General features: G+C 43.6%; 1 protein-coding gene across 1 annotated transcript in view; it reads left to right on the plus strand.

Annotated features, from left to right (window-relative positions):
- Positions 1-12,500, plus strand: part of b4galnt4a (beta-1,4-N-acetyl-galactosaminyl transferase 4a) — a 315,041-nt gene that overhangs the window by 277,751 nt on the left and 24,790 nt on the right. Inside the window, exon 9 of the mRNA XM_079500439.1 lies at positions 8,193-8,259. Coding sequence (XP_079356565.1) covers positions 8,193-8,259 — 67 coding nt within the window. The remainder of the gene's footprint in view (positions 1-8,192; positions 8,260-12,500) is intronic.

Genomic DNA, 12,500 nt, shown 5'->3' on the forward strand with positions numbered 1-12,500 from the left:
TAACAGTTTTGGACATACGAGGTTTGCAGTTCCACCCGACAGAGACGATATATTTTGGCTAGCACAGACACTATAGCTATAAAACAAAATCTACTTGTAGCGGTTTTGCTTGGGGTGCCACTTTTGTCAGGTTATTGAGTCAATCATTTTCTTTATAGGTTAGTCAACCTCACACAGAACTCAAAAACACAGAACGTAATTAAACACTTGTATCTTGAGTCGTCAATAACAAATACACAAAAGCAAAAAACATATGTGTCGGCCGACAAACAATAAAATGCTAACCAACCAAAGCTCAATTCAATTAATGTCTATTTAATAGTGCAGTCAATAAAAACAGAGAAAAGGGTTCCTCCCAGAACACCTACACATTCTGTCTGTTTCCCTAAAACAAAATAATATTATCTTACAGTTTTACAGTCACTTCACTTCAGGCTCCCCTGTGAGTAATAGAGTATATTGGAGGTCTGACCTGCTCCCCACTATCTGTACTTTTCTCAGAGAAAACGTATAACTTTTTGTGTACATGAAGAGCTGTGTGCTCTTTGCCGAAACCTCCGGGCAATTACATTCCTGGGAGTTCTTGGGCTCACAATAGGCCTACTCAGAGTTCACTGATGCAGCAGCTGTAAACAGATCGCTGACTGTTAATTGGACTCAAGTGACTGGTAGATAACCCCGCAAAAATCCATGAGTATATCAACCTCAGTTTCACTTTAGTTTCTAGGGCACAAGTTCGCAGCTGTAAAAGTGGGTTAAATTATTTCTTTACTTTGAACTGCACCCCAGTGTCTGCAATTTTTCATATAACGCTATATTCGCTCTAGGATGTTCTATGTTTGTGACGCCATGTGCACCATATATATATATATATATATATATATATACTCTAGATGTGCTTATTTATATCCTATTCTGGTTAGCAACTTCAGTCATGACTCATGTCCTCCAGCCACCTCTGCTCCTCTTTATGTGCTTAATAAACTTCAGAACATGCCATTTGAACACATGGATAGGCCTTGAAGTACAGTTGGACTAGGCCCACCGACTGTTGAGCCTATACCATTGAGTATTGACAAAGATGGTCTATTTATGAAGATGGGCAAACTTCATTGGAGCCACTACAGGCGCAATGGACTACAAATCCTACAAATGGTCTCCTAAGTAGGCGTGGTTTGCAACGTCATGTCACGTGGATGAGCATTGAGAGCATTATATGGCAAATGTCATGATTCCCATTTCCCAAATCAGCCCCCATCAACCAAGAGTCTAAGACATTTATGGAAAATTATATTATTAAGCATTGGAACACACATTTTATTTCACTTTTAATATGTCCATTCATTTCACATTATAATATTCACATATTGTCATCTTAAATATGGGGCCAGAGCCCCCTATGTGTTGTCCGTCAAATTGCAGATGGCCAGAGAGAGGCTTCCGGACTCCTCTCAAATCTCACGAGAGTTTGTTGCTGGGATAAAGAAAGGTTGATAACAAAGTAGATTTTCTCCTGTGTGTCTCGCTAAAAGAAGCCATTTTAGTATGAATATCTTGGAAATATTGTGTGCCGTGTGATGATTGGGTCCAGCATTTTGTTCAGTGACTATGGAGCTAAAGAATGGATCATAAGCTGTGTTCACGTTCATTCTCCCATTGGAAATGAATAGACTCCAACATTCTTCCCATCTCCTAATAATGTGTCCGCCCCCTTCACGCAGATACGGGACGTAAAGTGGAGTTCGTTCCTCTTGCTAATTTTCCTCTTGGGTATTGACAACGTCTACGGCTCATATTGGTCATATTGATGGAGTGAAAGGATTGATGGCTGGGAATTCATTTGAGTTTTGTTTTTCGATTGACAAACAATAGGAATCGTACGGTCCAATGAAACAAAATCAATAACCGACAGATATAGGCTAGTAGAATAAAGAGAGACATTTGAATAGAGAATGTAGGGCTCTGAAGAAAGCCCCCTGATTGCACAAATAATATCCCCAATTGAAATAATTAAATAATTATGTGACACCCCTATTGTGAGTTAAATATGACATGGCCCATGGTGTGGTTTGAATCCAAAGCATTGTTCAGTTTTCCATTCTTGTTTCATTGTTGACATGTTTTGCTTTTATTGTTGTGAAGCACTTTGTGACTGTCTGTGAAAGGTGCTCTACAAAATGTACTTTCCTACTTACATCCCTGTTCAATAATTCTACATGCCAATTATTTTTTTCTTCCCCCCAAAACATATCCCTGTGCAGCTTTACATGTACCTTTGCCCTCATTTAGTAATCCATATCCTATGAATTATGCATACATTTTGATCCCCCAGACTTTGGATAATCCAGCAGTATCTACTAAGAATATTCACCAAACGCACATGCTGAAAACAACAAGCCAATTTTAGTTCCTCTTTGACGGGACGCACGTCATGTTGGGTTCCAGGCATAGATTTATAAATAATAGAGACGGCGACGGATTTCTCCTCCCATCCACTTGCATTGAGTTGCTCACCCAGCACATACTCCCTTTTCACCCCTTCTTCCGGGTTGGAAAAGTGGTGGCCTCCAGCCATTTTGGGCCTAAAATGAACGCATCGGGCCGAAAGCATGAACGAGCACCGTGCGTGCGTGTGTGAATGTGCGTGTGAGTCATGAACGAATACTGTTGAGTATTGGCTTGCGCGTCCATGTTTTAGGCCCAGTGCCACTCGAGCTGCAGTAATCGCTTCAATGCTCTGTATCCGGGGCTTTTGGTTCCAGGGAGCTCCCTGCATACTTACATATATACCTTATTGAATAATGCTGCACGTACTGTAGTCTCTTACTGGCATTCAGTGTGTGACGTCACGCCTGGTCTGAATTGTGTGCTCTGTGCTAGAGCTGTTTCCAGTGAGTGGCCCGGTTGAATTATGTTTCTGTAAGAAAGCACAAGCTCAGAGAACAAGATAGCGTCACATATTCTGAAGCTTATTAAGCTTCAGAATATGAAAAACAGAGAATACAGTTTGCAGAACTCGCATAGGCTACATGCGGACAGAAGTTACGAGTCATGACTAATGGAGCTTAGCAGAATGGGATATGAATAAGAACATTTTAGAGAATACCAGTAAGACGCCCTGAGGGCGAGAAGCGGGCGAGGTCGCGTGAACGCATCCGCCATGACGGAAGACTTCTGGGCGAGCGCTGACACTTTGGCATGGGGGGTCAGATCAACATACAGTATGGAATTAATTCTGTACTGGCCATATAAGGAGCGTGTCTTGAGTGTACAGGGTTTGATGAGGTCAGATCAATTTATGGAATGTCAGCTCCATATGTGGAGATCTAAGGGTGGCAGCGGGGGCAGTGTCTTGAGTGTACAGGGGGCTCAGGTTTAATTTTCGGGCTTGTTGAGAACTCTACTAATAACTTTGGGGCAGGCCCGTCTAGAGTTGAATGGACAGGTATGAGTCAAAAGGGAGACATCGAAGAGGAAGGGCGTGTGGGGTAGGATCAACATATGGAATGTCAGAACAGGCTGGCTCCATATATGGAGATCTAAGGGTTTGAGGTTTGAGGTCAGATGTAGAGTTGTTGGCCGGCTCCATATGCAGATCTAGGTGATTCTCTCTTCTCCTTGTATGGTTATCCAGGGTTAGATGAGGTCTGTGTTGTGATCTTCATATGGAGATGGCCATATATGATGGCGTGACGTGTCACAAGGCGTGATGTCACGTGGCGTGACCATATATGGAGTTGTGATGTCACGTGGCGTGACCATATATGGAGACGTGATGTCACGAGGCGTGACCATAATGGAGACGTGATGTCACGATGCGTGACCATATATGGAGGTGTGGGTGACTGACGGACGGACGGACGGACGGACGGGAGATGCAGGTTTTCATAGTAAATGCAACCTACCGTCGCAATAAACATCATAGAAAGCAGTTGTATTTCACAGTGGCATTGCATATCCTTGAGTCTGCACTGCTTGATAAAGCAGCACACTTGGAGTCACAAACAATTCAATATTACATGATGGATATAATTCACGCTAGTTTTATGATATATGGCCATATTTATATTTCTTCTCTGGTGGTGCTAAACATTTTTGACCCGACGTGTCGGGCTGAGTTTTTCACAGTCATTGTCAAACTTTCTTTCAGGAGCAAAATATCCCCCCTTGGGCATTTGGCCCCTTCCTACCTGAAACACACCCCATCCAAATCAAAATAATTAATTACTAACACAATTATAAGATTGTAACGCATTACAAACTTGTGTTGAATGAATCAATTACAGACGAATAAAGCAGGTATCCTCATCGCCCACAATAAAAACGTTACTACTGCTGGTTTTCTTTCCCCTGGAGAAGACAGTGTAGATTAGAACGTTCTGGCCATGAGGCATGGTACAGTGATGGCAACTCATTCATTCTCTTGCCCCTGACCTTTGTTGATGATGATTGAGAAAGTCAGCACAACACTCTGCTACCGTCGAGGTGTAAAGGTCCCAGGCTCGCAGCTCGGTCATGGTGATGTGCTGTGCTGTTTTAACAACCCTCTGTAGAGTCTTGGTATGCAGCGTGCGAGCGGATCATCTTCCATACCAAGCAGGCATTGTCTCGCTGCCTCAACAACTGTGTGCCCACAAGAAGTGAGCAGCTTAGCTCAGGTCCTGGCTGATGTGAACCCAGACGAACCTGAACAGCTCAGCTCAGGTCCTGGCTGATGTGAACCCAGACGAACCTGAACAGCTCAGCTCAGGTCCTGGCTGATGTGAACCCAGACGAACCTGAACAGCTCAGCTCAGGTCCTGGCTGATGTGAACCCAGACGAACTGTCCGCGGCAGCCCTGTTGATGTCAGTGGTGGCATGTGCTTTATGCAGCTCCCTGTAGGACAGTAGTGGCCATAATCTGGGTCAGTAATGGACTGCTTATTCAAAGTGTCCAAATTGGAAGAGGGTAACTAAGTAAGCTGTAATGTGATGTCTTTAACAATATGAACACTATAGACCGATTCAGAAACGGGTCCCCTGGTCGCAGAGGACGTATTTCCTGTAGGCGGAGACGACATATCTGCGGTGTAAACTTGCAGGTCTTCTACTACATTAGAAGACCTGTTGGCGTGACGTGTCATGGTAGAGTGACTGATGTTAGTCTGCTCAAACGTTACTCTTTTACCTGCTTTTTACTAACACTAACTTTACCAAGATGCCCAGACATCGGGATGAACCTGTGTAGTTTATGGCATCTCCAACAGTAGTGGCAACATTCAACTTTGGAGAAAAACGGAATGTCAAAAAATACACCGCGGTGACTGAGACCAGAGCCATAGAGTATTGGTTGAGACGAAGCAGTGAAAGGTCCTGAAAGATACATAACGTCAGTCTTACCCAATACCCAATCCTTCTGTTGTATGAACACAAGGCTGCTGTACTTTATTATACCTCATACTTTAGTTTAAATGCTTAGTATGTAGTAGAATACCTGCAAGTTTACATCGCAGATATGTCGTCTCCGCCTACAGGAAATACGTTCACTGCGACCAGGGGACCCGTTTCTGAATCGGTCTATAATAAAACAACAAAACAATGATTAAAGTTAAAAACAGGAAGCATTGGAGTGCAATGACTCATGGGAGAACTAGTTATTTCATTCTTAACTATGTACACACTCTTACGCTTTCCAAATGTTTTTATGAACAGAATCAAACATTTTATGGTCATGATTCATCAGGAGCATGGTCGGCTTTGTTCTAGGCTTAATATTAGGATTCCCATTAACGCCTCGGGATCCCCCAGGAGGAAGTTACTTTAATGTTGCTCTGGAAAGGGAAGTCTGGAGCTCTCTGGTGGAGCTGTTGCCCCCGCGACCCGATTACGGATAAGCGGTTGAAGATGGATGGATGGATGGACTTTTCTACTGCTGGAACCTGCACCATGGTGCAATCTATTGGACAACTGATCTGCTGTGAAGTCAGACACAAACAAAATCCACAGCTTCCTATAGTGAGATGTGTGTGAGTGCACAAGCATGCGTGCGTGCGTGTCTCCGGGGCTTTGACCCTGATGGGACAGTAGCAGGGTGCCGGGCTCTCCGTTGATCCCTGCAAAAAGGAAGGGTTCATCGGACATGACCTTGAGGAAGATTATTTACAAAGACAAAGTGAGGCAATGCTGCAACCCCGGACAACCTGCTGTGCTGTGCGCTCAGCATGCACAGCATGCGCTCTTCCCCTAGCTGTCCTTGTAAGTCAGTTTTGGTTTGTGCGTGTGAGCGTGTGTGCGTGCATGCGTGCGTGCGTGCGTGCGTGCGTGCGTGCGTGCGTGCGACTAATAAATATGCATGAAGGAGCCTGCCTGTAAAGTGCTTAATATAGTTTGTTGTACGCAGTGTTGTGTACCGACTGTAGCTTGCCTTAGCGGGTAGGTAGTAATCAGAAGGTCACCGATTCACCTCCTGGCCCCGGACTGTGTGTCAAATTGTCCCTGAGCAAGACACTTAAAACATGCAGTATAGTAACTGCCCAGCCCACCAACCCACCAACCCACCAACCCCCACCTGAAACGGAATCAATGTCTCCCACGCGATTAACAAATATCTCCCTTTCCTTTTGTTGGTGAAGAGGTTTGGTGTAGAGGGAGCTGAGTTGCCTGAGTTGCAGAGCCAACTCAGGTCCGTTTTAATTAATATTATTTGTATTACCGACCGTAAATATTTCCAAATAGTAGCCCTGCCTCAAATAGCCGCCTGGTTCCTTTTAAACACTCGAGGTCCAAAGTCGATTTTGCATATTAAACGTCTGGGCTACTATTTGGTAATCACTTAAACCCTATATGGTTGACCGGAGTGCCTCAGGGTTCTGTACTAGTGTCGCAACGTGTTGTGATACGGATGCCGGGGTTAAGTGATTAAGTGTGACAATAGACTAGCTAGCTACATGGCGGAAATAGTAGCACTCGATGGAAATTAATCACGGAACCTGACAGCGTGCATCTATGCAACGTTCTGTGCATAATATGCACGTTTTTATGTGCGTTCTGAAGCTTTTTTTGTGATGGGCCTTGGGCACGTGTTTATATTAGTCCTCTCAAGCCCAAGGGCTGTAAAATGACCCGTCTCCCCCGATTACACCCTGTGTAACCAGAAGTGATGTGGTAATTGCAGAATCTATTTAAAAGAATTGTAGCACTTCTCTCTCCCTTCATGCTCTCTGGCCATACAAGTCAAGCCGCTCCACTCTCATTCTTACGGCTGAAATCAGTGTTGCCATGTCTGCTTATTATAAGCGACTATATGGGCTTGTTTGTCTGTAAAGTTGCTTGTAAATATTGGTGGTTGCAGGGTTTTGGGCTTGTTTGTAAAATGTACGTAGTTGCTTATTTGGGTTTGTTTCCTAATGTTGGTCTTCTGAAACATTGTCATGTCAAGGAACCCGAAAATAAATTATTTGTCACTGTCAGGAGGAAACCACCTAACTCAATTTTTTAGGTTTTAGATTTCTTTCCATGAATCAATGCTATTGAACACCCTTTACGTCAGTGTGTTGGTTATACAAATTTGAAAGATTTTAAAAAGTGCTTTAGACAAAACCGCTTAACTCCATTGGACCCTCAAACGGTGTGGCTAAACCAACTAACTCCACCACTTCTCCCCCTCTGATGCAAGTGATTGAGAATACATATAGTCACAATACCAACTTTGATGAGGCAGTATTGCTAAAAATATAAGGTGTTCTTAATTTCCTGAAAAATTAACATTTTGGAGTTAGGTGGTTTCTTCCCGACAGCGGAGATATATTTGTTCACAGTCCCTCGGATCAGAAATGGAGCCCAATATCTCAAACTTTTGCTTAATATAAGTATAGTACTTGAGTGCTTCGTTACTTTCCACCAATGTCCTGTCTCACCCCCCCCCCCTCACATTCATCTTGTCCTAAAGCTACATTTCATGTGTTTCTGTCTCTATCTGGAGTTTTCCTCTCTTCTCACTGGTTAATGGCTCAGTGTGCGTGTGCCAAGGCAGATGTCAGCATCGCCTTTGGCGCTTTGAAGATACAAAAACTAATGGCACACTGAATAATGTTCTGCACTCCTGCTACTCAGTTCTATTTAAATGTCTCTCTCTCTCTCTCTCTCTCTCTCTCTCTCTCTCTCTCTCTCTCTCTCTCTCTCTCTCTCTCTCTTAATACTCTCTCTCTCACAGTGGCGTCCATTCCTGCCTGGTTTGAAATACGAGGTGATTGACTCTGCCTACATCTCCCTCTACACAGGTAAGAACCACATGTACTGTGAGCAGTAAAAACAAACAACGAATCGAAACCAAATGGACCCGTAAGGCCCCTGGTGGATAAAAAGCATCACGTGATTACAATTATGTATAGTTTGATCCGCACTGACTTGAATGGAGTGCGGAAGGTATACTGCAACACACGCACGCACACATGCACAGTTGCACGCACGCACGCACGCACGCTCAAAAACTAGAACCATGCTCAGAAGGATTGTGAGGCTCATTTTGTTTTTTGTTTTTATTTAGGTTTCAGAAGGTAAGGTGTTTTTAGAATCGGCCTCAGGTCTAAATGGGTTCATAATTGTTTCTCAACTACACGTGGGGCTCTTTTAGTGTCCCGGGATGTGGAGAAATTATCACCTCATCTTGTCTAACAAGCAAGCACACAAAGTGGAAATGCTCCAATGAAGCCCAACTCCATTAGTCTGGTGTTGTATTGATCAGGAGTTTGATGTGAGCCTTTTTAAAATTAAGATACATTACACTTCTGTTCTTCAACCTTAGGGAACTGCAGCCATTAGACCATAGATTGTAAAATAAAAAATAAAAATAAAAAAGAAGAATAGACACAGCAAACCACTTTCCATTACATTCCATTCGACTTGTTTCCCAACCTCGCTGAGTTTAATTAGACATCTAGTTTTCAATTAGTTTCCAGTGAACATGATTGTGTTGGCACGGCAGGCACTATGAACACATTTGTGTTAGTCATGATATGAGAGCCTAATCTATGAGCAATTTTTTTTTTATGCCTATGGCATTTAAAAAGAAATGTCATAGATTGACACTTCTTTGAAGTTTTTGCCTGTTATTGGATGGGGGACAATTCTTTAGCACTTATATGAACTTAGCACCTATAGGGACTGCACCTTTCAACGGAACAGAACGTGATACACATCTACAGTATGTAAGCACTCGAAACAAGTGTTATTGTTTGAACTGTGGTGAAAAGCGGAACACTTTGGAAGTGAATGTTGAAAAGTGGGACATTGTAGTGTTGTAGAGATATTTGTCAGGACTTGGGACAACCAGCTTGAAACCAGGACAATCCCGGCAAAAACCGGGACATAGGCCTACGGTCTGCTCACCATAGTTGAAGTGGTTAAAACGCTTGTGTTCCAACAATAAATAATATTTTTTCATTAATAAATGATTGTGAAATGATCATACTACAGCGTCACACAAGCACGAAGCTCGCTTGTAGATCTGCTACTTTTGCAATTTCTTAATTTGAATCCTGCAAAGTAACGGTTTGGGCTATATGAGGTTTCCACCCGACATGCAGAGACTATAATAGTGGCTGAGTGATGGGCTGCGGAGCAACGGGCATGTTGCCCTTCATTCACACATAATTGAGTTCACACGACAAAACCATTGAAGCATGCGAGAAGAGCCGTGGTCACTATAAGCCCTCACCTGTTTCATCTTCAGTGTGATTGAAAAAGAGCGGTGTGCTTATGAAGAGAGCTGCTGGAGGGTTCTCATAGATAGCATTGTCTGTCAGCAGAGTGTAGCCATGCGCTGCATGCCAGCCTCTCATGTTGGCTAAAGCACCTCACTCATTGATATACTGTATAGTGTCAATCAATACTATATTGTGCAGACACAATGCCAGCACTATTTGAGGCCATGCGCTGACTATGACTAATTCGGCAATATAGATTTCCCTGCCAGGAAATGCCTGGAAAAAACTGCAATCACTCAATGTTAAAAGTATTTGTAGTAGATAACAGTAGCACAATTTGAAATTTGCACTCTATTGCCAGAACAATAATGAAGTCTGTGTGTTTGACTACTAGGGTTTGACTGGAATCGTTGAATTCCTATAATGACCATAATGCTTTGGTGCACTTGTGGTTGGGAGACTCTCCATGTGGGCTGTCTTGTGAGACCTGCACATTTCCATGACATATTTTGGTCATGAACATGGTGTCATGACTAAAATATCTAGAAACACATATTGCACACATACAAGCACAAGGAAAGTGTTTCTTGTGTCTTAAACATCACCCTTTAACATACTGTAGCCTACATTAAATTGACCATGGCAAATCATAATAATTAGGCATACAGGTATAGATTTCATGCCCCCACACCCTGTGGTGTTCTGTTATTTATTTATTTTAATAATTGTTTTGCCCCTAATTGAATTAATTCCTCCCCATACACATTAGTGTGTTGTAACTGCTGGTGTATCCCACTGACTCAGTTGCCAGTGAGGAGCCCCTACTGGGAGACGTAGAGCCTTCGTCCTATCCTCCCGCCCAGCACTCCACTCCCTGCCGACATGCCGCCCCAGCCGTAAAACATGTTCAGTCATGACTACATACATGCTAAAGAGATGTCATGTATAATATTATAGTATATAATAAGTATAGTTGTTGACAGTAGACTTGTTCCAGCAAACATATGCACACATACAGTATAAAGCACACACACCCAAGCACACACACAGAGCATCTGAACTTGACTCAAACAAACTCCAAGCAATAAATAACACCAACTTTTCCATTGCCGTATGGGGTTTGTCAGGCCCAGCGCCAAGCTGAAATGTGTGTCCTATACAGAGAGGGCATCATTACTTTAGTTGAAACCACCCACTATACCCCACTGCTTCGTTACTTGTTGGCAACATGGTGCAAGATTAATCACACATATCAGAGGTGGGACTTCCAGTCGTTCTGCTGAGCATCTCAGGGACTTGGCTAATGAGTACATGGTGAGTCTTGTGTGTGGCTCTGTAGTAGCAACCAAAATGACTATTAGTCATTACTAGTCACATGCTATTTATGTTTTTGGTGGTATGCAATACACCAAAAACATAAATAAGATGAGCACTTGAACCCTGTATACTTTGTTGATCGGAGGTGTCCCCCCAGGAATCTATACTGGACCCCCTCATGTTCTCCCCCCCCCCCCCAATATACACCTCATATGTCCAAAAGTTGACCAAAATTGTTACTTTTCAGGATTCAAATTAAAAAGTAGCAAAAGTAGCAGATCGCTTCGCGCCGCGCATTGAGCTTGTGGATCTGCTACTTTGGACCCTCTTGTGTGGCGATGTAGTATGACAAAGTAGGGCGTAAATTTACAACAACCAAAAATATGAAGGCAAGAGGTTTCTGCCCGACATCACAATATCCACACACGCGCGCGCGCACACACGCACACAGTAAACGCACAGAGCACACCTCTCTGGAGGATGGAAATGATGCTGACGCCCCGTTAATTACAAGCCACTTCTCGCCATCAGGCCTTGCTTCATGACATGCCATTAATCACACTCTCTCGCCTCCTTCCCTTCCTATCGATCGGTATAATTTCGACCCCCTTTTCATTTTTTTTCTTCCTATCTTTTCTGTTCAACTAACCCATGATCTCTCTCTACATCAAGCTTGCTAAGCCGCCCCCCCCCCCCCTCCTCGCAGTCACCAACAACGCCTCACCTTGAGGAAGAGCGTCTCTTGATGGCTAATGTTAAGCTGTAGAACGTCAACCTCACAGTAGTCCCCCAGAGCGCTTTCCGGCCGGTGTCTTATTATTATGCCTGTTATTCGTCACTCTCTTTGTCCTTGGTCTGTCTACATCAGTCTACATCAGTGGTTCTCAAAGTTGCTCAATTCAAGGACGCCCAGCATTACTATGGATTAGGCCACAGACCCCTGTAACTGAGAGTTAGCAGTTATTTAGCTGGAGACCCCCTGGAAACCCTTAAAATGTTAAGTAATTGTAATAATAAATCATGTGGATCTCTCGGGATCCCCATGCATCGGAGCCTTGTGGCTCCAAAATGGGTCTTGGACTTCAAATGGCCCCCCTGTGACGTATAGCCTCATTCCCAGCAGCCTTTCAAATCAGGCAACGCTATGACGGAGTTTACCCGTTTGCCCCCCCTCCCCTCCCCCCACACACACACACTCGCTACATACACTCGCTACACATTGGAACAAGCACATACTGTTTACCTTTCGTCAGAAGCTTTCACATGGCGGCATCGTCGCCGTACAAAGGCACAAATTAAATCCGAAATGTGGATGTCAGAAGAGCCACCAAGGACAGCCATCAGGGAGTCCGACTTATAGATGTTTGAAAATCCTCCTTTCAACTGGTTTGCACTGTGATTAGTTTTTCAATCCCATAGTTGGAACGGTGGGGCGTTGCCATAGGAACAGGACCAATGTTAAAAGCTTCCATAGGCCTCAACCATTATAGAGTATAGTT

The sequence above is a fragment of the Electrona antarctica genome (assembly GCF_951216825.1).
Source record: "Electrona antarctica genome assembly, chromosome: 5".
NCBI classification, from domain to species: domain Eukaryota; kingdom Metazoa; phylum Chordata; class Actinopteri; order Myctophiformes; family Myctophidae; genus Electrona; species Electrona antarctica.